We start from the raw sequence: 27,538 nt of genomic DNA, 5'->3' as shown, positions 1-27,538 counted from the left end.
ATAATCTCATCCAGTTTCAGACTACAAACCATCTGTATGTTCTGACTATTCTTCCTCTGCCTTATTTGAAGGTTCTTGGCACACTGTCCAATCCTTAAATGTTGGCTCTTCCAGCGTTCAGTCTTCAGGCAGTATTTCTTCTCACCATATATGCTCCTCTTTGGTTCTTTCATCCGTGTGATCAATTCAACTAACACCCATATATTACTGACTCCCAAGTGCTTATCTTTAATATCAAAATATCTCCAGATCCATGCCCATGTTTTCAAGTCTACTAGAGAGACCCACTTGGTCCTACCTAAGAAGGACCGAGAGCCAAGACACGGTACTAGAAGAGCAAATGTACTTGTTACTACACTGTAACAAAAGTATACCACTCTCAAAGTATAGCAGATTCAGAGACAGAGTATTTTAAGATATCCTTAACTAAAAGCGAGGAGTGATTTTATGACTACAGAAACATGTTTTTAGAGTATCAACATCATACAACGAGCACCATCTGAGGAATGAAAGACCATTTTTATAGCTTGTTTGGGGGGAAAAAAAAGGTGTTCCAAATTTTAGCTGACTGTACTTTCAATGAGTAATAATTTTTCCTTAAAAATTATCTAAGTGATTACACTAAAATCCAAATGGATATCTAATTCATATTCAACTATCCATTAATTTCTATGACAGTGTAGGTCAGAAAATGATTATCAAGGAAAATCATACAATACGTTCTTGGTTTGCTATTATAATAGATATTTCTAATTCTTAATTCAATTATATTTTCCAATTCAAAAATATTGCCTTAATTTTCACCTCTCTTAATTCAAAATTATTTGAGGATATATAAAATTTTGTTCATCTGTGAACATTAGCTTGAGAAAATAGAGAAACTTAGAATAACAAATGGGGCACATGGACTGTCCCAGGACAGATCACAAAAATTATACCAATCACTAGACTGCTACCATTTTTTTTTTAAAGATTTTATTTATTTATTTGACAGAGAGAGAGTTAGCGAGAGCAGGAACACAAACAGGGGGAGTGGGAGAGGAAGAAGCAGGCTTCCCGCCAAGCAGGGAGCCCGATGTGGGGCTTGATCCCAGAACCCTGGGATCATGACCTGAGCCGAAGGCAGACGCTTAAGGAGAGTAATTTAACACTCTGATCTGGTTGTATGTATCAGTGTGTAATGATCTCACAAAAAGAAACTTCTTCTTTAGGTTCAGACAAATGGATTTAAGCTCTCCACTCATCCTTATTTATCTACTAAGGAGTTGGAAAAAGAAGTACTGTTCCTTAACTAGCTATATACACTATTAAGGCAAGAAAAGATAACCACTTTTTCTAATCTTATCTAAAAAATATCATGCCCTTTTCATTTTTTTAGACTCTAAAATGAAATTTAAATTATTTTCTGTTTGTAATATAGACCTTCAGTCATTTTTCTCTGTTCCCCTTAATTATAAAGGTCAAAGGCCAAACAAAATGAAGCAATACTAGCTACGTTCTTTAGAAAACTCAACTCCTTATAGGTATTCTATAACTTTAACTCATTTGTATGACTAGCTGGTTGTTGTTTTTTTTAAATTCCAGTAGAGTTAACATAATGTGTTATATTAGTTTCAGGTGTATAATATAGTGATTCAACACTTTTATACATTACTCAGTGCTCATCATGATAAGTGTACCCTTAATCCCCTTCACCTATTTCACCCATCCCCCTCTGGTAATCATCAGTTTGTGCTCTATACTTAAGAGTCAGTTTTTTGGTTATTACTCTTTTTTTTCCTTTGTCCATTTGTTTTGTTTCTTATATTGCACATGTAAGTGAAATCATATGGTATCTGTCTCTGACTGACTTATTTCTCTTATCATTACATTATACCCTCCAGCTTCAGCCATAGCAAGATTTCATTCTCTTCTATGGCCGAGTAATAAATATTCCATTGTATATATAACTGCCCCAGTTTGCATTCCCACCAACACTGTACAAGTGTTCCTTTTTCTCCACATCCTCGCCAACACTTGTTGTTCTTTGTGTATTTGACTTTAGCCATGTTCACAGGTCTGAGGTGGTATCTCACTGCGGTTTTGATTTGCATTTCTCCGATGATGAATGATGCTGCACATCTTTTCATGTGTCTGTTGGCCATCTGTATATCTTCTTTGCAGAAATGTCTGTTCATGTCTTCTGCTCATTTTTTAATTGGATTGTTTGGGGTTTTTTGGTGTTGAGTTGTATAAACTGTTTATATATCTTGGATACTAACCCTTTATTGAATATGTCATTTGCAAATATCTTATCCCATTAAGTAGTTTGTTTTCTTGACTGTTTCCTTTGCTTTGCAGAAGCTTTTTATTGTGATGTGGTCCCAATAGTTTATTTTTGCTTTTGTTCCCCTTGCCTCAGGAGACATATCTAGAAAAATGCTGTTATGGCTGATGTCAAAGAAATTACTGCCTGTGATCTCTTCCAAGATTTTTATGATTTCAGATCTCACATTTAGGTCCTTAATCCACTTTGAATTTATTTTTATATATGATGTAAGAAAGTGATCCAGTTTCATTCTTTTGCATGTAGCTGTCCAGTTTTCCCAACACCATTTGTTGAAGAGACTGTCTTTCTCCCATTGCCTATTGCCTCCTTTGTTGAAGATTAACTGAGCATATAATTGTGGGTTTATTTCTGGGCTCTCTATTTTATCCTATTGATCTATGTGTCTATTTCTGTGCCAGTACCATACTGCTTTGAATACTATGGCTTTGCAGTATATCTTGAAATCTGGGATTGTGATCCCAGTTTTGTTCTTCTTTTTCAAGATTGCTTTGGTTATTTGGGGTCTTCTGTGATTCCATACAAACTTTAGGATTGTTTTTTCTAAATCTGTGAAAAATGCTGTTGGTATTTTGATAGGAATTGCATTAAATCCGTAGATTACTTTGAGTAGTATGAACATTTTAACAATATTTGCTCTCCTAATCCATAAATATGGAATATGTTTTCCATTTGTGTCATCTTCAATTTCTTTCATTAATGTTTTATAATTTTCAGAGTATAGGGGGTTTTTTTGCCTCCTTGGTTAAGTTTATTCCTAGGTATTTTATGATTTGGGGGCAATTGTAAATGGGATTTTCTTAATTTCTATTTCCGCTTTATTCTTAGTGTATAGATATGCAAAGGATATCTGTATATTGATTTTGTATCCTGTGAGTTTAATGAATTTATTAATCAGTTCTAGTAGTTTTTTGGTGCGGTCTTTAGGGTTTTCTCTATATAATATCATGTCCTCTGCAAACAGTGAAAGTTTTACTTCTTCCTTACTAATATGAATGCCTTTTACTTCTTTTTGTTGTCTGATTGCTATAGCTAGGACTTCCAGTACTATGCTGGATAAAAGTTGCAAGAGTGGACATCCTTGTCGTGTTCCTCATCTTAGGGGAAAATCTTGCCATTTTTCACCACTGAATATGATGTTAGCTGTGGGTTTTTCACATATGGCCTTTATTATGTTCAGGTATGTTCCCTCTACACCTACTTTGTTAAGGGTTTTTATCATGAACAGATTTGTACTTTGTCAAATGCTTTTTCCATATCTATTGAAATGATCGTATATTTTTTATACTTTCTCTTATTGATGTGATGTATCACATTGATTGGCTGGTGAATATTGAATCACCCTTGTCTCCCAGGAATAAATCCCACTTGATTGCGGTGGGGGAATGATTTTTTTTTAATGTATTGTTGGGGGCTCTCTGTGCCTCCTGGAGCTGGATTTCTGTTTTCTTCCCAGATTCAAAAAGTTTTCAGCTATTATTTCTGAAAATAAATTTTCTGCCCCTTTTTCTCTCTTCTCTTTCTTGGATTCCTATGATGCAAATGTTATCATGTTTGATGGTGCTGCTGAGTTCCCTAAGTCTATTTTCATTTTCTGTTGTTTTTTTCTCTCTCCTGTTCAACTTGATTGCCTTCCATTACTCTGTCCTCCAGGCCGTTGATCCGTTCTTCTGCTTCCCCTAATCTACTATTTATTCCACCTAATGTATCTTTAATTTCAGTTACTGAATTCTTCATCTCTGATTGGTTCTTTTTTTTTTTTCCTATCTCTGTTAGAGGTCTCGCTGAGGTCCTCCGCTCTTTTCTCAAGTCCAGTGAGTAGCTTTATGACCATTATTATAAATTCTCTATCAAGCGTATTACTTATTTTCATTTCCTTTTCCTCTTTTGCTGTGAATTTGTCCTATTCTTACATTTGGGAAATATTCCTCTGTCTCATTTTGTCTAACTCTTTGTTTCCATGTGTCAGGAAAGTCAGCTACATCTCCAGCTCTTAAAAGTAGTGGCCTTATATGAAGAAGAGGTCCTGTAGTGCTCTCCTGTGTAAAGTCCCCTGTTATCGGAACCTGGCACTCCAGGGGTATCTCCTACCCGTGTGGTGTGCACCGCCCTACGATTGTGGCCGAGCCACTTTTGCCTTCAACCCAGTCATCTGCAATGGCTCTCCTTCCCTGTTGTGTGCAGGGTTTGATCCCTGTGTTGTTAGTGGACCAGTCTGGGGCCACCTTGGGCCAATCTGGGGCAAGAGTCACTTTGTTGTGTTGCTCACACCTGTTGGATATGTTTGCACACTGCTAGGCCTGTGGCACTACTTTGGGTGTGCTCTGGCCAAGATGTATTGGAGGGGGTGCGTCCACAGAATGTACTTAACTATTAGCAAGTTAAGTAGGGTGTGCTGGTGCTCGAAGGTGTCCATGTATCTAGGCTGGGGGGTGGGGGAAAGAAATGGTACCTGCCAGCATTTTTGTTCTTGGAGAGGTCTCCCAAGCATCCCTATTTCTCTAGCACATGCTCTGAAATTAGTAAACAAATCTCCCTCCCATATACTCCAGTATTTTTCAAACTGCTGTTTCTATGCTGTATCTCTGTGGGGCTATTTGGTATGCTGTCTCTTTAAGCGTGGACACTCAGATTCCTGTCACCCTCTCAGAGCTGAGCCCACAGATTTTCCAAGTTCCAGGTGTTAAGCCCTGCTAATTGTAAGAACTCACAAAATCAGCCCCTCTGGTTTTCAAAGCCAAATGTTATGGAGATTTGTCTTCCCTGTGCAGGTCTCCAGTGCCTGGCGTACCTGGTGTGAGGGCCTGTTCTTTTCCTCTCTCTGAGCCCAAGGTGTCCCTCCCTGCCACAAAGAGTCCCCCAGGTCCATTTAGCTCCTGACCACATCTCCCCCCTTCCTACCCACTTCAATGTGGCCAGAGAGTGGATTCTGTCAGTCTTCAGGTTGTTTTCTGTGTGATTTATACTGATGTGGGTGTTCGCCAGCTGTATCCAGGGGACAAAGTAAGCTTAGGATCTTCCTACTCCGCCATCTTCACTGGAAGTCTAATTTGTATGACTAGTTTTGAAATTAGAGATCAGAAACACATCAAAGAGGCTTCTTTATAAAAATAAAAACCTTCGTTCATAACTGACTCTTGCAGGCACCGAATATCTTCTTTCAGTTGTGTCACAAAAAAGTTTACATTGCTTCATTTTATCAGACCTTCCCATGACATGTTCTTCATCCCTGACTATTTACCCTTGTTCTGTAGGAGTTGGGCACTGTGCTGATAGGCATCGAGGGAGCACATCTGGAATCACAGCCTTTTTCTTAAACACTGTGTGCTCTATTTCAATGACCGATGATGCCAACTTAGTTCAGATGTTGATTAAATCAAAGATGAATTCTAATTCTTTTTTTCAGTGCCAAGAATAAAACTTAAAGTGAACTATATAGTTATATTTTCCCTTTGCTTCTTTATGCTTTTCATTTAGAATCTGTCCCCAACTATACTTCTCAGCATCTATGAAGAACAGCTTTTTATTAGTTTTATTTTTTTATTACTATTATTATTATTATCATTATTGACACCACCAATCAATGAAAACAATGCTTCTTTGGCTAGCTGATATGTGGAAAAAAAAAACCTGCTAGCGTACCTAGAATCTACTTCTGAGTTCTCACTATTACTACCTACATAAAGAATACAGTGTTACACACAAACAATGAATCATGGAACACTACATCAAAAACTAATGATGTAGGACGCCTGGGTGGCTCAGTTGGTTAAGCGACTGCCTTCGGCTCAGGTCATGATCCTGGAGTCCCTGGATTGAGTCCCGCATCGGGCTCCCTGCTCGGCAGGGAGTCTGCTTCTCCCTCTCCCACTCCCCGTTTGTGTTCCCTCTCTCGCTGTGTCTTTCTCTGTCAAATAAATAAATAAAATCTTTAAAAAAAAAAACAAAAACAAAAAAACTAATGATGTAATGTATGGTGATTAACATAACATAATAAAACAAAACAAAACAAAAAAAGAATACTTCTTTCTGTACTCCCTTTGTAGATTTTGGGATAGGAAAGAAACAAATACCACTCCATTTGCCTAAGGTGGTAAAATCCTGGCAGAAAATCCCAGAAAATGAAGGGCCTATACATATAGAAACAACTTAAGTGTTCACATTCTACCTACTCCTTAGAAATCTGCTCCTTAAGCCAACTGTAAAAGAAAAAGAAAAATTGTCTTTCAGAAAAAGGAATTAATTTGGTAAGTCAATAAATCTCTACCAAGAGTCAACATGTTCAAATATGTAGTTGTAAGATAACATATATTGTGACTGGCCCTTTAGAAAACACTACTGTTAAACTATACAATGAGGAAATTATGCCATGCATGCTTTGAAAGAAAATCAGGTTCCATGTATTATGAACCACTTAAGATAAAAATAAGAACTTAATTAGTTTAAATGACAGGTCTATAGCAATTTCCATAGTTTTATATAAAGTGCTTACTTTTCAAGTTAATAATTTAAGTTATAGGCAGATAAATTTTACCTTAGTGCTATATTAGTTATATTTATTTTTAAAATTTTTTTATTTTGAAACACTATAGTGGATATTCACTTTTTAAAATGTTTTATCTTAAAATAATTTCAAACTTACAGGAAAGTTGCAGGACTCAGCTGTATGAAGAGCTTCTGTTTTGCCTTCACTCAGATTTCCCAATGATTACCACTGTAGCACATTTATTCCCTCCCTCCTACCCCCAGCAGCAACCCCACACCAGACCATTATCACTGGTCTTTTACTGAACCACTGAGGAGCAAGCTGCAGATATGATGCCTCATCATTCCTAAACATTCTAGTTCCTATTTCCTAAAATAAGAACTCTGGCCAATGTAATCACTACATAAGCTTCCAAATCAGGAAATCATTTAATAGAACACTGCTATCTAATCCAAGGTTAACTGTGTCAATAATGTCACTTTCTCCTATCTGGCCCAGGATCCAACATAGGAGCACATGTTGGGTTTAGCTATCATATCTCTTTAGTCCCTTTTAATCTGAAGTAGTTTCCTCAGTTTCTTCTCTCTTATGGACTGGACAATTCTCAAGAATACAGGCCTTTCGTTATGTAAGATGGCCCTCAACCTAGGTCTATACCATACTTTCTCACGGCCAAACACACACCGTGAGTCCTTATCCAGAATATCCCTGAAATGAGGCTGAGCTCTTCTCAGCTTAACACTTGGGAGGGACGCTATGTCAATTTGTCCCAACTGGTCAAGTTGGCCTTTACCATAAAAGTATCATTTTCTTGTTTTGTAGTCAACTGTGTATTTTGGTAGGAGATATTCTTAGGTTACATCAATATCCTATCTTTTTTTTTTTTTGAAGATTTTATTTATTTATTTGAGAGAGAGAGAGAGAGAGCGAGCGTACGCACACATGGTGGGGGGTGGGAATCTCAAGCAGACTCCTGCTGAGCATGGAGCCCAACGTGGGGCTCAATCTCACAACCCTGAGATCATGGCCTGAGCCAAAATCAAGAGTCAGATGTTTAACTGACTAAGCCATCCAGGCACCCCAATATTCTATTCTTCATAGAACCTCCACCCACTAGCTTTAAAACCTTTGATGACTCCTGCCTAAATCAACTGCCACACTGATGGTTGCCAAATGGTGATTTTTCTGTTTATATAATTCCTTCTGCATTTATTCAAGAGATTTTTCTTCTCCCCCTTGTATTTATTTATTCATTTGTATCAATATGAACTTAGAGATTCCTATTTTGTTCAATGGTTTATAATCAATTGTTATCCTTGTTTATTTTGATGCTAAAATTGTCCCACATTTTAGCCAATGGGAGCCACTTCAAGCTGGCTCCTCTATTACTTTTGGCACGTCAACATCATTTGTTAGACATTTCCTTGCTTTCTGGCACAATAAGATGATCCCGGTTCATTTCATCACGTAGTTCCCCTGTGTTGATCCTTGAACCAGCCCTATTTCCTAGGAGTCCTGATTCCTTTTAGCAAGTGTGGTATTTAGAAACCAATGTCTCGGCACTTGGCATGATCATTGCCACTGGAGTGTCAGTTTTTAGGCCTTCTTAGAGGACAGAGCTAGAAAATATGCGTCTGCATTCACATATACACACACTATCTATACCTATTACTCTGTTTACATATATTGAAAAAAACATGAGTTCATTCTGATTCCTCCAATTCCAATCTAACACCTCAGGAGTCTTTTCCTTCTCCCTTTCTATGTTTATAAATTCTTTTTCCAACAGTAAGTAACACAGCTCTCATAATCCTCAATATATTCACTCATTTGCTCAACTGATTCACTTATTTGTTCAATGTAGTCCATGTCCCAACCACACCAGCCACCTCGGTCCTTGCTTCCCTATCACTGGCATGCCAGTGCCTCTATGCCTGGAAAAAAAGAGAAAAGCAAGGGAAGGCAAGGGAAAGGAAGAAAGACGGGACGTGAAGAGACAATGGAAAAAGAAAGGAAAGTGAAGCAGACACTTATTTTTTTTAATTTAAATTCAAGTTAGTTAACATATAAGATACTTACTTTTTTTTTTTTTTTAAGATTTTATTTGTCAGAGAGAAAGAGCACAAGCAGGGGGAGCTGCAGGCAGAGGCAGAGGAAGAAGCAGGCTCCCTGCTGACCAGGGAGCCTGATGCGGAACTCGATCCCAGGACCCTGGGATCATGACCTGAGCTGAAGGCAGACACTTAACCAACAGAGCCACCACCCAGGTGTCCCAAGATACTTACTTTTAAAACACCTTCCACAGCCATCTTCCCTTCGTGTCCTAGTAAAATAGTGTATGGGTAAAGCCACTGGATTGCATGTTTGATTGACATCATAGGAAAGGAATCCTATTTAGGGCAAAAATACATAGGAATGAGGAACATCTAAAATAATCACAGAAAATTTATCTGAAATGCATATGACATTGAAATTGCCTTATAAACAATAACTAATAGGTTTCTCATATTTTCCAGAAGTCTACAAAAGTAAATATTCATTGCTTCCTCTTCTCTTCTTGTTTCACACCCTTTCCCTGGATAAGCTCACCCACTCCCATCTTGCAGTTGATATCTATCTGTTAATGGCTCCCCTGTCTCTGTCTCTGATCCTGACCTCTTTCCTGAGCTCTAGACTTGAACTCCCAATTGCCCAGATGTGACTCTAGATATCCCATTGACCCCTGTTCAGCATGTCTGAAACTAGATGTCTGAACACATTTCCCTACCCTACTGATCCCAAAGTATCTTCTCCTTCACTCTTATTCCTAATCTGAGTTAATCTCATACACACATGTACTTAGCCTCACAGTTATAAACTACAAGTTAGAAAGTATTTATTATTCTCAAAACCTTCCCCCAAATCAAACTGCATTCCCAATTCTGTTCACTCTACTTTCAGAAGTCTACTAACAGGGACAACTAGAGAAATTTCGATATAGGTTGACTATTAGATGATATTATAGAATTCTTGTTAACATGCTGAGGGGTATGATTAATGGTTCTGGTTATGCGGAACGTCCTACTTCTTACAAATTGCACACTGAAGTATATAAGAATACTGACCATGGTTTACTTTCAAATGGTTCAGAAAAAAAGAGAGAGAGCAATCAAATGTGGCAATATGCTAAAAATTGGTGATTCTAGTTGAGGGATTGTGGGTGTTCATTTTACTACTTGCGAACTTTTTTTTTTTAGATTTGAGAACTGTCAAAGTAAAAAGTTCCAAGCAAAAACAAAAAGAACGAAAAGTAGGAGCTATGATAAATAGGAGGAGAAAAGCTGTTCTAAATATATAGAACAGTGTAAACAATACCTGTGAAACCTAACTCAGTCTCAGGAGACATAAACGAATCACAACTATAGTTTAAAAATAAATCTCTTGTCTAGGCAGGATCCCTACTACCTGGGATTATGCTCTCCTTAGCAGAATCTCTCACTGATGGTTACAACTGTTTCCTATTTGCTCCTTATGCCACCATGCTCTCCCCATCCCTCCTCCCTGCCAGCAGAGGTATCTTCCTCCAACATATAACTGATTATACTATACACCTCACCTACTTCATAATATCTAATAGGCCCCTTCTTCCCCACCATAAAATCCAGACAACTTCACCCACGATGCAAAGCACTTCACACAAAAATTCTCACCTTTCTCTTCACCATACATGCTTGCTCTAGCAATACAACTCAGCATTCTTCAAACGTACCAAGCCCTTTTGTGATTCAACACCTTTGTCTGAGCTGTTCCCCCTGCCTGGAGGGCATTTCGACCACTTCTGACACTACTGTCATGACCTCTGCGAAACTGTGGTGGACAATGTCTACGCTCCACCAAACCCCTCAGATCTGTTCTTACCCTTTCTGAGCCTCTCACCTTTCCCTTTCAACAGCCAGCGGTAGCAGGGCTTTTAAAGGAGACTGGTCTTGAACTCCTGAAGCCAGCTTGCTACAGGCCGAGAGAGCAGCTAGCGCCTGGGAATCAGTGTCCCTCGCGATGAGCACTGGGCAATGACTGCTGGTGCCCAAGTGTGAAAGCCCCAGCTCCCGGCCTCAGGCTGCGGCAGGTGTGAGGCACAGCCTACTTGCAATACGCCTCTCCCAGCTCTTCATGCCTCTGCAGGCTGAGTCCTCCCTCCCTCTGTGGGACTTTTACCTGAGCTGCATGTCTGCTTCCCCCCCCACAACACAAAGCTGGAAGCTCTTTAAGAGCTCAGAACACGTGGCTGGTCTCTGTACAGTTTACGGCGCTGGAGCCAATTAATCTCAGGTCTTGTAATATTTAAAGAAGAATAGGACAAGGCAAACTGAAGTGATTAATCCCCAAGGATTAACTTTTAAATGTTCTTTCCCACATAGTCATTAATTTATTTTATACATACCAGGATTTGAACTGCAGCTGGTAAACTATCTAAAGGAAAATCTGGAAGTCCAAGAGTAGAAGATTCTTGGGAACAGAGAGTGGTGGCAAAGGACAGGAGCTGAGAAATTCTAGGGGAAAAAAAACGAAGTGATGTTAAATGTTATTCTAATAGTTTTAATATATAAAATGTATTCATTTTTTAAATATAAAACAGCTGAGCCAATTTAATTAATCTAAAAGATGACATTTGCTATTAAATTCTCAAGAAACAACAGCTTCATATTATAATATTCCATTTGAAACTCAGAAGCTGGGGCACCTGGTGGCTCAGCCAGTTGAATGTCTGCTTTTAGCTTGGATCATGGTCCCAGGGTCCTGGGATCGAGCCCCATGTGTGGCTCCCTGCTCAGCGGGGAGTCTGCTTCTCCCTCTCCCTCTGCTGCTCTCTCTCTCTCTCAAATAAATAAATAAAATCTTTTAAAAATAAATAAATAAAACTCAGAAGCTGATTAAATACACAGATATATTTCTTTTTTTAAAGATTTTTAAAAAATTGATTTATTTGAGAGAGCGAGCGAGCACAAGTTGGGGGGGAGGCAGAGGCAGAGGGAGAAGCAGGCTCCCCACTGAGCAGAGAGCCCAACACGGGACTCGATGGCAAGACCCAGGGATCATGACCTGAGCTGAAGGCAGACGCTTAACTGGCTGAGCCACCCAGGCGTCCCCAAATATGTTTCTAAAATATGACAATATGTGAGGTTTTTCACAACCTGGCCCACATTTATCCTGCCAGTCCCCCCTCTGACCTTTCTCAATCCAAACCTGAATTCCAGCCACCAGGAACTTTTTATAGCCTCAAGAACAAGGTGTACACTCTCATATCCCACGTTTTAAAAATAACTTCTTCCAATTCCTTACTTCCATTCTTTATCTGGCAAAAGCGTACTCATTCTTCAGGACTCACCTCAAATGCTGACGCCTTTTTAAAATTATGACCCTGGGACACCTGGGTGGCTCAGTCGGTTAAGCGTCTGCCTTCAGCTCAGGTCATGATCCCAGGGTCCTGGGATCGAGTCCCGCATCGGGCTCCCTGCTCCGCGGGGAGCCTGCTTCTCCCTCTGCCTCTGCCTCTCTCTCTCTCTATCTCTCATGAATAAATAAATAAAATCTTTAAAAAAAAATAAAAATAAAAATAAAATAAATAAAATTATGACCCTTACTATACAATATTAAACTAATGTACTCCCATATCTTTATTTTTTTTTTTTTTAAAGATTTTATTTATTTGACAGAGAGAGACACAGCGAGAGAGGGAACACAAGCAGGGGGAGTGGGAGAGGGAGAAGCAGGCTTCCCGTGGAGCAGGGAGCCCGACGCGGGGCTCGATCCCAGGACCCTGGGATCATGACCTGAGCCGAAGGCAGACGCTTAATGACTGAGCCACCCAGGCGCCCCTCCCATATCTTTAAACTCTACCAGATCTTGAGTTTCTTGCCTCCAAGGATCATGTCTTATTAAGTTTATCATCAGCATTTACCAAAGCTACTGAAAAATTCTTCAAAGAATAGTTGTTGAATGGACGAATTAATCAATCAATCAATGGGCAAAACAAATAAACAAATTCAATGTTAAGTGTCCAAATATTTATATAAATGTCTCCGTGTGTGTGTGTGTGTGTGTGTGTGTCTGTGTATGTGTGTATATGTAGCTGAAATACTTACTTCTCAGCAGGAACACTGGCTCCAACTGCATATAACAGTTTAAGTTGGTCCTAAAATAACAGAAACATATCAAATCATAGTAACGTTTTTATAGTAACCAAATATAAGTAGAAAAACTGTTTAAAAATAAATTATCCTTGTTCATACTTACCTTAAAGGGTAGATAATAAATATCTCTGGCCTGAAATCGAGAACGGAGAGGGGGGTCTAATGGATTCCCAGAGTACTTAGGCACTGGCAAGCCCAACGCAATGACTCGGAAGTTTTCACTAACCCTAACAATCTTCCAAGCATCCAACTCTGTTCTGGTATGAGCCTGAAAGAAAGAGATCAAAACTTAGAGCATAAATGATGCAGATTACAACAGCAAGAGCTGCCAGGCTAAGGAATTTAGGCCCTGATTGCTGAGTAAATTGTATTTGAGAACCACCTCAAAACCAAACTGTCAAGGAAGGAAGCAAAGTGAAATCAGGATCAGGGCGCCAGGGAAGGCTCCCAACATGAGGACTGGTGTTGAACGGAGAAGCAGCTAACACATCAAGGAACAAAGGCAATGTGGGTCAGATCTCTAAGCTGTAGTCATTAACTCAGAGAAACTGAGTGAGGAGGGTAAGGAAAATATACTGATTCAGACCAGGGAACGTAAAAAGGTAGTCCTAGAGGTAGAGCAGAGACTGCCCATAGACCTCAAATTGACATTTATGTTTATGAGTCTATTTCTGCCAAGGTGTATTAATAGTAACAACTAACATGTATTGAAAACTCGCTACATGGTAAGTACTTTCGATGAATTTTGCTCATTTAACTTTTACCAGAATGCAAATAAACATTTATTTCCTTTTTAGGGATGAACAAACTTATGTTCAAAGGAATTATATAACTTGCCCATGGTCCTGCAACTAGCATCTGGTGGAGTTGAGACTGCAAACAGTACAGGGCTTGGCGTTATAAACCCTGGCTCCAGCACTGGGCGTAAACTCTAATGAAGTGACCAAGAGCATGTTATTATACCCTCTGACCCTCGGCTTTGTCATCGATAAAATGGGACAAGTATCACCAACATTCCTGTGCCAATTAGGAAAACTAAACATGACAGTGTGTGTGAAAGCAACTGGTCCACAGTAGGCACCTGTTAGCTGTCATTCCTTCTCTCTCTGCCTGACCCTATCAATGGCTCTTCACTGTCCTCAGACGTATAGCTTACAAAGCTTCTGTGAACGTGCATGTCCTCAGCTTTCAGCACATCTTCAGGGGATGCGACCCACAGAACAGTGTAGAAGCTCTTCACGTGACATTCAAGGACCTTCCTGGCTTGATTCATGTCCCATTCTCCCAGGCTCAGCAAGCACTGCACTCCCACCCCTCAGCCCGCCTTCCCTGACCCTGTGCCCCAGCCCCATCTCACAACTGTGGCCCTCCAGACACGTCCTGCTGCTTCACCAACGCTGCTCCACTTGCCTGAAACACCCTTTCCACTTTGCACAGCATACGCACAGGCATCATTTCAAGCCTAGCACTAACAACATCATCACTTTCTAATCCCTCCCTCCATTGGAACCAGTTTTGTACCCCTCCACTGTATCCTATGCAAGCTGTTATCATTAAACATGTGTGCAATGACTTCTGTTCATTACCACCTCATGCTGAATCCAAGCTCCCGAGAGGACTTATTATTTCTTAAATATAATAGGACAAATGTCTGTTGATTGTCTGAAATCATTTAAAAACATAATGAACAATTATTTTAAGCATAACCAAAATTATGACCCTACTGTCTTTTTTTTTTTTTTTTTAAGATACAGAGAGAGAGCATGAGCAGGGGGACAGGCAGAGGAAGAGGGAGAAGCAGACAGCCCGCTGAGCCAGGAGCCCGACGTGGGGCTCGATCCCAGGACCCCGACGTGGGGCTCGATCCCAGGACCCTGGGATCATAACCTGAGCCGAAGGCAGACGCTTAACCGTCTGAGCCAGCCAGGTGCCCCGACCCCACTTTCATTAACAGAACTAACAGTGATGCTATGTCACCATGGAAAACAAGAGTCAGGATCTAGCCCTGCCTGAGACACCAACAGCAAAATCTTCAGAGAGCTGAATATTTTTCTTTTCCACTTACCAAAAAATGCTCATCAGGATATAAATAAAATTTATACAAACTGATTGTATCTGTTTCCCTAATAACAACATTCTACTAAAATCACCTCTATGAAACCATTAAAACTTTGAGGTATTCAAATTTAGCATATTGAATCTCGCTAGAAAAAGTGGGACTTAAATTATGGTGTTGAAATCCTTTTATCATAGAAATTGTCTTAAAGTAGTGGTGCTTTGTGAAGGGATCTTGCCTATATTCTCTGAGGGTCTTATGAGACAGATGCTATGAATATAGAAATGACATTTATCAAAGAAAATTAAGCATGTATACTGATACTTACATTGGGAAAAAACAATGTAGTACGTCCTTCTCAATAACAAACACTCCTTGTATACTAAAACCCTCTTGACCCCATATCTCAAATTCTTATCCAAAGTAATATGGATCAATAACTTTGCATAAAATTCTTACACAAATAAAGAATATATCAAACTTCTTGTTGTGAAGTAACTACTATACTTAAAAATATATATATATCCCATATCTGAGTATTCTCTTCCAAATCATTTACTAAAAATAGCAAATAACTAAATAACTATATAGGAGCCAATAATAGTTCTTTTGTAATCAAAAAAGTATATAAGGAGAAAATGTTCTGCATAACATTGACCTACTTTAAAAATAATAACTATAAATTACTATTCTTATATTTATTTAAATTCATATTATTTATAAAATATTAATTAAAATTTAAAATAAGTTTAAATAAATGAATAATAGACATGTCTTTCATCTCAGTAAATTAACTCTAACAATACAAATGAATGAATTTAACTTTTCTTACTGATTAAATCCTCAATTATCCTCTTCTAATTACATTAGTATGATGTCATCTTCAGATAGAGCCAAAACAAGACTATACCTCACAGTGAACACACCATCTAGAGACTCCTATAAACAGTAAAGAAACAGACTGCTAAAAGGGTAGCAAGATAGGTTTCTGAGAAAACAGACTCACACAGCAGGAATCAGAAAGAGCTATTTCTGGTCCTGCCAGCCACGCAGCATCAGTTCAATCAGACCCTCTGGTGTCAACATCTATTATTTAGTGCCTAGTGTGTCCTGGGCTTGCATCAGCTGTATCACTAAGAAAGGTAAGACACAGACTCTGCTCTTGAGCAACGTGTAACCAACTTGGGGCAGTAAAATTAGCATACATGTATCTCTGCCACACAAGCGTCAGAGAGACTGAATCCTACAATGCCGAGGCAGAGCCCTCAATCCCCGGAACTCTGGGTTAGCCGGACAGCTCCAGTGTAGCACAGACGGTGCTGAATGAGCAAGGGCTGTCTTCTTGTCCTTTTGTGACATTACATGAACCCCTTCCCCAAAGCCTCTGAAGGGCCCCACACTCCTTATTGTGGTCCTCTTTCTATCAACTTGCATCACAGCATTTAAAGATTTTATTGCACTGATTCATTCATTCAACAAATAGTTACCAAGCAGCCACCAAGTGCCAGGCACTGCTCTAAGACCTTGAGATACCACTGGCGACAAAAATCCCTGCCCTAGTGAAAGTTGGAATCTAGCAGAGGGAGGCAGCCAATAAACTAAAAACAGAGCAAGGAAATAATTCCTGTAGGATGTTAGAAGACTAAGGAGAAAACAGAGCAGAGTCAGGGAGCATGAGGGCAGAGGGGACACTGCAATGTCAAATAGGAGGGTGAAAACATAACATTGGAGCAAAGACTTGAAGGAGTATGGAAGCCTGGCAGGTATCTGGGAGAAAACCATTCTGGAAGAGCAAAGGGACTTGCAAAGCACTAAGAGAACGCCCACCCAGCGGGTTTAAGGTATAGTAAAGAGAATACTATCAGCTGGAGCGGAATAAAAAAGGACAGCAGGCGATAAGGCCAAAGAGACAGGAAGAGGCCAGATCAGACAAGACCTATTTTCCACTGGAAGGCCTTTGGGTTTAGAACAGAGGTCTGATCTACTCCGCCCCATGTTTTAAAGTGATCATAGACAGCCGCTAGGTAGCCAGAATGGATTCAGGGATTGTTAGGAGGCTCTTTAAACAACTCAGGCATCAGATCCAGGCAGCTTGGGCCATCTGGGTATCTTTTAAATATCTTATTCATTTCTGTCAATATCTACTGGATTTTGAGCTTCTGAAGGCCAAGAACTACACTCTGTTCAGCTTTGTTTTCCCTGCACCGTCTAGAAGCCATTAGACTTTCAGTACATGGTTGTTGGGAGATAGAGAAGGAAGATAGGAAAGGAGGGAGAAAGAGAAGAGAGAATTAAAAGGAGGGAAAAAAAGAGAAACAAAGAGTTCTTACATTGGCAAGAAAAAAAAAAAGGAAAAATCCGAGAGGTCTTCTAACAGGATCTGCAAACTGAAGAATTTGTAAAACTGCAAGCTCATGACTGAAGTGCAGCAATCTGCAGATACGAGCCACCTGAACGCTGTCCTCATTCCCATACAATCATGTCTCACCAAAATAGCACCACCCACAGCTCAGGAGCCAAGACAAAGGAGCTGGATTTTTCTTTTCTTACTTGGAGAAGTTTGTCATAACGCTCTGAAGACATTAGGAAGCGTCCATCCTCAAGCTGCATTTCCCTGTTTTCCAGCAAGTTGTTCAAAACGGGCAGAACATTCCTCTCCACCTTTTCCAAGCCTTCCAAAATGAGGGTTCTGCCTTCTGTGGCTGCACGGACCGCACACTATTTCCAAGAAACAAAAGCAATATGAGACTATGGAAGATGCCAGAGCATGGCCTAATTTTGCTTGTAACGCAAGCAGGTGAAGAAGAGGTCAATGCATAATGCAACTGCTGATGATTAGTAACTTCACAGTCTAGTTTTATTAGGCATTAGAATTTGTTGTGTGCCTATTTAGAAAGAGAATGCTTGCAACATATATAACAAAGACCAAATAAATATGCTTAATATAAAAAGAATTTTTCAGATTAAGAAAATAAATAATATCACTATGAAATGCAAATGAGCATAATAAAATATTTTCCATTTCACTGGTTAACAAAGAGTTGCATGGTAAAACAAGATATTTTTAGAACTTTAAATTGGCAAAGATTAAAAAAGAATGATAATACCTAGTGTTGGTAAGGTTAAGAGGAAACGCATTTTCATTCATGGTTGGTCTATGTGCAAAATGACAACCTTATGGAGAATAATTTGGCAAGGTATATTTTTTTAAAGATTTATTTATTTGACAGAGAGAGTGAGAGAGAAAAAGCAGGGGAAACAGTAGAGGGAAAGGGAGAAGCAGGCTCTCCGCCAAGCCGGGAGCCTGATGCGGGGCTCGATCCCAGGACCCCGGGATCATGACCTGAGCCAAAGGCAGACGCATAACCATCTGAGCCACCTAGGCGCCCCTGGCAAGTTATTTTTAAAAATTTAAATGGCTATGTTCATTAATCCAGCAATTCTATTTCAAGGAATTTACCTTAAGGGAATAGTCAGGAAAATGTACAGTGATACATGAAAGGATTTATAATTACCAAAAAAACCCCAAAACCCCCAAATGCCAGTCTAGATGATTGGCAAAATATACCATAATAAATCAGTATGATGAACTACTATATAGCTATCAAAAATAATGATATAGCTCTATCTTTACTAGGACTATGCCATTTCTTACCTGATTACTAAACCTCAAGTAAATATGCTGCTTCTTTTAAGAACCTTGTTTAAGAACCTTGCTATAAAAAGTACTTAATTCATGAGTCCGTGGGATGCGCTGGGGAAGACAATGATCTAGAGATGGGACATTTGCTCCTCCCATTAGCTCTATTACAAATCTGTGATAAAACGTGAGGAGAAGCCACTACAAATTTGCACTGGTCAACTTCAGCTGAATCGTCACTACTATTTTTTTTTTAAGATTTTATTTATTCATTTGAGACACTGAGATACAGAGAGAGAGAGAGAGAGAGAGAGAGCATGAGCAGGGGGAGAGGCAGAGGGAGAGGGAGAAGCAGGCTCCCCACTGAGCCAGGAGTCTGATGTAGGACTCAATCCCAGGACCCTGGGATCATGACCTGAGCCGAAGGCAGACGCTTAACCATCTGAGCCATCCAGGCGCCCCTTGTAACTACTATTTAGAAAATACTTTCTTCATTTCTTATAAAAGTTATTGCCAAGACAAGCTTCCAGTCTTTTTCATCTCTTTCTATGACCTTGTCCAATACTTTACCATGATAATTAAAGTGATGGAATTGCGATTCCATGATTTTTCTTCATTCCTTCACACAACCCCTCTGTGTCTTCCCTACTCTGATTTCTGTATTTGACAATCACTCTTCCTGTCCCTCCAAGGCCAGCCCTTTCTGCCTTGAGCTTAGTAGCAACCCCTCCAACCTCTTCCAAAATCTTCCATCAACTATACCACCTCTTAATTGCACTTTCAACTTCCTTCTCTTCTACAAACATGTCTGTACTTTAGGAAAACCTATAGTCTCCTGATACCTCTTAACATCCTCTCTTTATCTTCAAGCCCCATGAGGAATAGTCCCATACACACTGCCTCTAATAAGCCTCCATCACCCTTATTTTACTGAAACTGCTCACTTGCAAGCACCAAAAATCAAAGAGCCAAATACCAGGTATTTTCTTGATCTTCATGTTCTCCTTTCCCTCCACCCTCTTCCCTTGATCCTCTCTTGTGCTTCATCTTCTATCTTAGATATTTACCAAGTAGGTTTTCCCTCTGACTTTCCCCAGCCCTTCCTCTGACTCTTGTCCTCTTAAAAAAAAAAAAAAAGAAAAAAAAAGCAAGAGCAAGCAATTCCTAAGGTTCTCCCCTTAATCTTTCCCCTCCTCTTCTCTCACTTGTTGTTTCATTGGCAAAGCTCTAACCTACTCCCATAAATCCTCACTTGTTCACGGAGTAGCCATTATATGGCAGATGCTATGTTATGTGCTACATTAAGTAAACAGCAACAATAACAATAGATAACATTTTTTTCACTTTATCTCATCTTTCTTGAGAAACATACTATGTGACCCTGACCCTCCTCCTGATCTCCATTCTCCCATTTCCAAATACCTTTTTAACATTTTCATAGAGGTGTTCAAACTCAACATGCTGAATTAAATGACTTCTTTCCAAACCAGGCCCTCTTCCTGATGGCGATTTCAATTAAAGTCTCATTGATTCTCCTGCCCCCAGAATTCAGTCCTTTTAATTCCTCAAACAATGCAAGTGTAACCTCTGAATAGTCCATGCACCCATCACCCTTCCAACCTCACCCCCCCCATCTCAACAGGAGCCTTCCTTCACTCCCTGTTCATTTTACTGAAAGAGTCAACTGGAACAGGCACCATATCTCCATATCTCTCCTTCTCAGTTGTGCTCCAGATGATCATATTTTACCTCCTGGAACTTAGAGACTGAATCATGCCATCTGAAAAGTCTATTTCAGTAATGAGATCTATGATTATGCAATTTACCTCAACATGATTAAGAATATTATTTTTTTTAATCCCCCTGAGCTTTTTTCTTATTAATTATTTATTTATACACCATTTGAGTGGCAATGACAGTGGATGCTTTATAGTGCAAATGGATCCAAAGATAAGAATATAATAAGAGGAATATAAATTTATAAGAGTGGTATATTTTTTAGAAAAAAATAATGAAAAATAAAATCATGCAAAGGATCACCCAAGATTTTTAACTTTCTTCCTGACTTGCCCTTTGGATACAGAGTTACAGACCCAGTACATACATGTAAATTAAAAATTTTAAAGGCAGGCAAGAATACTGGCTAAAAGGAGAAAACCTTAAGAAGACACTTTTTAGTAACAAAATCTGAATCGCTGAATTTACAGAAATACTACTAGTTATTAATTCAGCATCATCTTGCTTCCTGATTGTTCCTAAAAATAGTCTATAAAAGTATGAAAGTACAAAGTATGAAAATACTTTAATCAGTACTGTCAAACTTTATTAATGCAATCTCATCACCTTTGTAAAGAAGAATGTTAAAAACAACTACATAGGGGCGCCTGGGTGGCTAAGATGGTTAAGCATCTGCCTTTGGCTCAGGTCATGATCCCGGGGTCCTGGGATCGAGCCCCATGTCTGGCTCCTGGCTCAGCGGGGAGCCTGCTTCTCCCTCTGCCTCTCCGCCTGCTTGTGCTCTCTCTCTATCTCTGTGTCTCGAATGAATAAATAAAATCTTTAAAAAAAAACAAAAACTACATAGCAAATCCATTAAGTACTCAAATATATCAACAACATATTGTACCATGCAATAAGTCTCAGACCCAAACATCCTACCCTGCCTGCATTGATGCCCCCTTTGCCCTCTGTTTGCTCAGCCCGTAAGTGTGGAGCTACAATGCTCAAGTTCTCCTAGTTCTCCCATATGCCTGTTTCATCTCCCTAGCAAGATTCTCAGGTTCTCAAGGGGTGAGAACCCTGCCTTTTATGTCGTCCCAGTGCAAAACTGGCTCACAGAAGGCTTTTAGTGTTTATGGAATAAAAATGTAACCACTCAGTTAAAAGATGCTGTTATGTAAGTTTAGGAGAATTTTTATATGAAGGATGATAGTTATCTATGCCCACACCTGTTATGAGAAGAGAACAGAACAAGTTTAACTGTCAGCATGAATGATTTAGGCTACATAGTTAAAAAAATTTTTATACAGACTTTTAAATAAAGTAATGGTGGTATACTTTTTCTCGTGAAATCTTAAAGAAGGGAACAATGTATACATATTTTATGTGGAGTGAATACTTGTGATCATTACTCAAAGTAGAAATTACATCAACCATAAGGATCCTTTCCTGCCCTTCAAGCTATAGAACTTCCAGAGACCTCATTTTCTCAAACAGAAATCAGAAAAAAATGCAGCAAGATCCTTCTGGACAAACCATATCAGTTTGGTTTTTTTTTTAAAGATTTTATTTATTTATTTGACAGAGAGATAGAGAGCACAAGTAGGCAGAGTGGCAGGCAGAGGGATAGGGAGAAGCAGGCTCTCCGCTGAGCAGGGAGCCAGACATGTGGCTCGATCCCAGGACCCCAGAATCATAACCTGAGCCGAAGGCAGCCGCTTAACCAACTGAGCTACCCAGGCGCCCCAACTATATCAGTTTTAACAACCCAACACGAAGGCATGAAGGGTTTCAAGATAAAGGAGGCTGCATGACCTAAAAATCAAAAACTGTCTAAGCCCCTGTTCTAGATTTGCTTCTGATTTGATAAAAGACCTTAGGCAAACAATTAATCTAGAGGTCTGTGTCCTCATTTATTAAATGAGAATATCCCCAAGGGGTATTGTACAGTGTCACTATTCATGAAAAGAAAGCAGTACTGGAAATGAAATTTAAAGCTATCATACCTATTAAAATAGAAATTATTGTTGCTATAACCATGATTTAATGAAAATAGATTCCAAATAGCTTCAAAAGACGCAGAATGGCTATAGTATAACAGTACTGAGGAAGCCAAAGAAAAACGAAAAAAATTAAATTTTAAGTTCTTTATTTTAAAATATCAGAATAGGATCAGACTAACTTTTCACTGCTCTGCCACTTACCTGCTATGGGTAATTGAGGCTAGTCACTTCACCTCTCTGAGCATCCACTTCTTTCTAAAGCCACACTATTTACAGTGCTTATCTCCCAGATTATGGTGAAGATTACCCAAGATAACCTCTGGCTCATAGTAAACCTTTACAAAATGATTAGCTATTACATTATCAATACTATCATCCTGTAGTCATGGTGGCCACAACCACCATCATCATCATCATCATCATCATCGCTCTTTCAGGGAAACAGCATTATGATACAAAGAACCTAAACTTTGGAATTGGACAGATCCTGGTTCAAATTCCACCTCTCCTATTTATCAGTTGTATGACCATGGCCTTCTAAGACTCAGTTACTTTACCTATAAGATAGAGAAGTCATCTCCCTCCTAAGGATGTTTTGAGGATTAGATACAATCACATAAAGCACCTAGCACAACAGAGGTCTCAATAAAAGTTGTTCTTATGCCTTGATTTTTAAATTTATTTTAAATTCCAGTATAGTTAACCTATAGTGTTATATTTTCAAATGAATTATGTAAATCTGTCAAACAGTTAACATTTTATGAGTACACAAGAGTTGGCCTGAGCAAGATGGCAACATGGTAAGGAGCCAAGGCCTGAGTTCTGACTAACACAGAGGCCAGAATAAACAGAGAGACCTTCTCCAACTGTCCAAGTGACAATTAGAACGTATTATAACAATATAAACTGTAAAGGGTGTGGTGCAAGTAACAGAATTCAGCCACTCTCAACAGCCTTTTTTCTACGGGTGATGCTTTCCGAATTCCAAATACTTAATTTATCAATGGACTTCTGAAATACAGCTTTGTAATTTTAACAGTGGTTACATGTGGAAAGTAGCTTCAGCATCCACAAATAGGATTAAGTTTACAAGTAAATGTTTTTCCCTATTTGGTAAAATAAGTAAAATTCATTTTGACAAAATAGAAATCTTATTTTCTGATCAATAGCACTGTTATTCAATTTATTAGGAGTTGCTTTTGATGCCCTATAATATTTAAGCAGTGCATTAAAAACAGGTTAATCCTTATTTTTTTCTATTAATAAGAGAGAATCAAGAATAATCCCAAACAGGGGCTCCTGGGTGGCTCAGTGGATAAAGTGTCAGCCTTTGGCTCAGGTCATCATCTCAGAGTCCTGGGAACCAGCCAGGTCTCAGGTTCCCTGCTCAGCAGGGAGTCTGCTTCTCCCTCTTCCTCTGCCTCCCTCCCTCTGCCCTTTCCTCCCTGCTTGTGTACACTCTTTCTCTCTCTCTCAAATAAATAAATAAAATCTAAAAAAAAAAAAAGGGAATAATCCCAAACAGAAGAGAAGACATTAAAATACTATGTAATTGTTTAAAGTGCATTTTTATGCTTAACATTAAATATGTGTATCACAATTATGAAATTGCACAGTATTGTGTCAAACAAATGAATAATATTCTAATGTGAAAAGCTAAAGAAAATAATTTGAACTTCCCCATCCTGGCTTTCTACTCCCCAAATCATCTTCAGTGTCTCCTCTCAGTAAGACATTAAAGCTGAAATGTAATTTATTTGTGGCTTAATTTATATTGGCTCATACTTGAGTACTGCAAGCAATTTTCTATTGATTTAAAGTCTTCCACTCCAGCTCTTTGGAGTCACATGGCAATAAAACAGAATTAATAAAGAGAATGTCAACAAGTAAGGTAAGGGGGGGGAAGTACATTAATAGAATTTTAAAAGGTTAGAATAACAATGATTTAGATTTTTTTCAGGTTATTTTATCTTCTGAGGCAAATGAAAGGTAATATGGTAGCAAAATATCTTTTAGTCTCCTTATGTCTCCATGGGTGTCAAAATACCAATCATATAAATTTTCTTATTTCTCTTCTTTAACCAATTCTTTTTTAAAAGCTTAATCTGTAATCCGCTTAGCAAGGTAACTGTATAAAAAATACTTAAATTACCTTTACATGAACAAGTGGGTAAGTTTTGGCAAATATTTACATATACAAGCAGAGTATAAATTTCAGCATTTCTTAACAGGCTATAACTTACTTCATCAGTACCCTTCTCCTTTTCCATATCCACTCAATTCATTGACATCTTATAGGAGCAATAGCCAATGAACATATTAAAAAGATTCAGCCTGCTTAGTAATTTTTTAATGCAAATTAAAACCTATTCCTTTGGCAAAGTACATACAAAGAAATAGCCAGTGCTGTCAAGAATCAATGAGGCAATCACGCATAGGGCACTGATGAAAGTGTGAGTTAGAACACCCTTTCCGAAAAGCAATTTGACAATATATATTATTCTTGAATTATTTTTGAAAATGTCTAGACCTTTTGATGAATAATTATACTTCTAGCATTCAAGTGTACAAAATACTCAGAGATTATAAGATATAAGTACAGTGATATTCATCAAAGCCTTATCTATAATAGTGAAAACTTGGAAAGAACCTAAATTACCAACAACATGGGCATGTGGATAAAATGGGAATGTTAAATAAATAATAGCACATCTATTTGATACAATATTGCTGGACACTAAAAATTATATTTTTGAGGAATATCTAGTGTCATAGGAAGATGCTCCTGATAAAATATCAGGTTTTTAAAAAAGCAGACTATAAAATTTTATATACATGGTACACAGTTTTTGCAAAAATTATTGTACATGATTCGGTACGCATATAGGCAGAATAGAAAATAATATAGGAAATATTTACACTGTCGATCTTGAAGGGGAAGATAAAAGTAATTTTTATATTCTTCCCGATGCCCTTTAGCATTTACTTTTTATACTATACTTTTTTACTATGGTTTTGTTTCCCCCATTAAAACATAAGCTCTATGGGGTGCCTGGATGGCTCAGTCAGTTAAGCAAAGGACTCCTGGTTTCGGCTCAAGTCATGATCTCAGGGTTGTGAGATTGAACCCCACGTCAGGCTCAGGCAAGGCTCCGTGCTGAGCAGGGAGCCTCCTGAAGATTCTTTCTCTCCCTCTTCCTCTGCTCCTCCTCCCACCGCCCTGCACCCACTCGTGTGTGCTCTAAAAATTAATAAAAAAAATTTTAAAAAAACAGCTCTACGATGACAGGCATCTGTTTCTTTTGTTCACCGCACCTAGACAGTGCCTGACACATAGCAGTCATTTTGATAAATATTTAAGAAATTCTCTCTATATAGTATATATATATACATATACATACACACAATCTATAAAAAGCATTTATGATATTAATAAACATATATCTATAAAAAGCACTTATAATATTATTAATCAGAAAAAATAAACATTATTTTAAAAGAAAATACAAATTCCCTACTATAGAATTACTACCCTAATTCTAACCTTCAGGAGTAGCAGTTCAGTTTAACCTCTCACTTTATCATCAATCATCCTTAATCTTGCGTGAAAATAAGTGAAGAGGTTGATAGTCATGACCCCTCAACTCGGAATTGGGGGTTTTGCCAAGGTTTCCAGTTGAAAAGTCAATTAGTAATTACTTGAACGTTGGTCACATGCGCCTGCATCAGGCACACTGAACAATCTGAACTTTCTCTCCCAGCACCCACCAGATGGCCACAGGCCTTTTTTCACTTATGTTGGCCCACCTAGGTTAGAGCCATCACCTACTGGTAAATGAAGATACTGCCTCTCCCCTGATCCCAGACATCAAATTAAGAATATTACCCTTATTGTTCTGTTATTATGGTTAAGAATATTAAACAAATAAATTTCCAAATAAAATAAAGACCTTTCAGTCTAACAAACATACGACCAACTGGTAATCAATTGGCAACTTCATCTATCTAGAATTCAGATGGGAATTACTCATTCTGATGACTCAAAATAGATGTCAAAAAGATAAATACCTTTTCCACTGGAGGGTCCCCTGAACCTATTTATTCTTAATTTACTTAAAATTTTAACAAGACTGATTATCCAAAGGAGAAATCTATCATCAAATATAAGTGCCAATCATCTTCCAGACAGTTTTTAGGTGCCAGAGATAAACAAGAAAGTTACATTCTGATAGGGAATGCAGACAATTAAACATGGAAACACAGAAATAATAAGGTAAATTCAGATAGTGATAGGTACTCTGAAGATCACATTGTATAATATAATAGCACTGTATATGTGGAAGGGGGGTGGGCATCGTCAGTGATTACTAAAATGTTCTGAGAATTTATAATCTGAATGATGAGGAGGCAGGACTATACAGATCTGGGAGAAGCTTGTACCAGGCAGAGGAAATATTAAATACAAAGGCTCTGAGGCTGGAAAGCATTAGATCTATTTTTAAGATAACAAGGCCATGTAGCAAGAGCCTAAAAAGCAAGGGAAAGAGAAAAAGGAGCTGAGGTAGACAAGATCAGGTCCTATAGAGTATTGTAGGCAATATTAAAGGGTTTGGATTTTATTCCGGGCATGACAGGATTGCATGGGTGTAAGCAAGGAACTGTTAGGATCTGATTATGAACAAATAATAAAGAATATTAAGAGACAGAAGAAAAAAATATGAAAATCAGATATAATCTCAACAAATAGTCTGAAGTAACTTAGGAAAAGGACCAATGTTCCTATGCCACAATCACAGGCTCAGAAGGTGTCTGTGCATTACATTCCAAATAACGGATGTTCGTCGTAACAAGCAGGATTTGCCAAGAAAACATGAAATATAAGGTATTACCATACATTTATAATAGCACTTTAAATATTTTATAAACCGTAAAATAGGTATCATCCAGAAATATGCTTTTTAGAATGGCAGGCAGAGTATATTACACAGTGTTATCTAAATAATTTACTTTATGTTTCAAGAAATACAAAGTTTTAAGGTGCCTTTAAAATAATAAACATATAAAAGTCCACTTTCTCTTCTTCACTATTTGCATTGCAACTATCAATCCAGATAGAAGATTCATTCAAAAAATTTGTT

General features: G+C 38.5%; 1 protein-coding gene across 1 annotated transcript in view; it reads right to left on the bottom strand.

Moving 5' to 3' along the window:
- VWA8 (von Willebrand factor A domain containing 8) overlaps positions 1 to 27,538 on the bottom strand; it is a 305,881-nt gene that overhangs the window by 246,519 nt on the left and 31,824 nt on the right. Inside the window, exons 4-8 of the mRNA XM_081815509.1 lie at positions 17,589 to 17,756; positions 13,086 to 13,250; positions 12,935 to 12,984; positions 11,233 to 11,341; positions 9,098 to 9,202 (exon numbers count right to left, since the gene is read on the bottom strand). Of these exons, the coding sequence (XP_081671635.1) occupies positions 9,098 to 9,202; positions 11,233 to 11,341; positions 12,935 to 12,984; positions 13,086 to 13,250; positions 17,589 to 17,756 (597 nt within the window). The remainder of the gene's footprint in view (positions 1 to 9,097; positions 9,203 to 11,232; positions 11,342 to 12,934; positions 12,985 to 13,085; positions 13,251 to 17,588; positions 17,757 to 27,538) is intronic.

The sequence above is a fragment of the Leptonychotes weddellii genome, chromosome 3, assembly GCF_054177405.1.
Source record: "Leptonychotes weddellii isolate Sample4059 chromosome 3, ASM5417740v2, whole genome shotgun sequence".
In the NCBI taxonomy this organism is placed as follows: Eukaryota; Metazoa; Chordata; class Mammalia; order Carnivora; family Phocidae; genus Leptonychotes; species Leptonychotes weddellii.
Note: the sequence above shows the minus strand (reverse complement) of the source record. Positions and strands in the feature narration are given on the sequence as shown.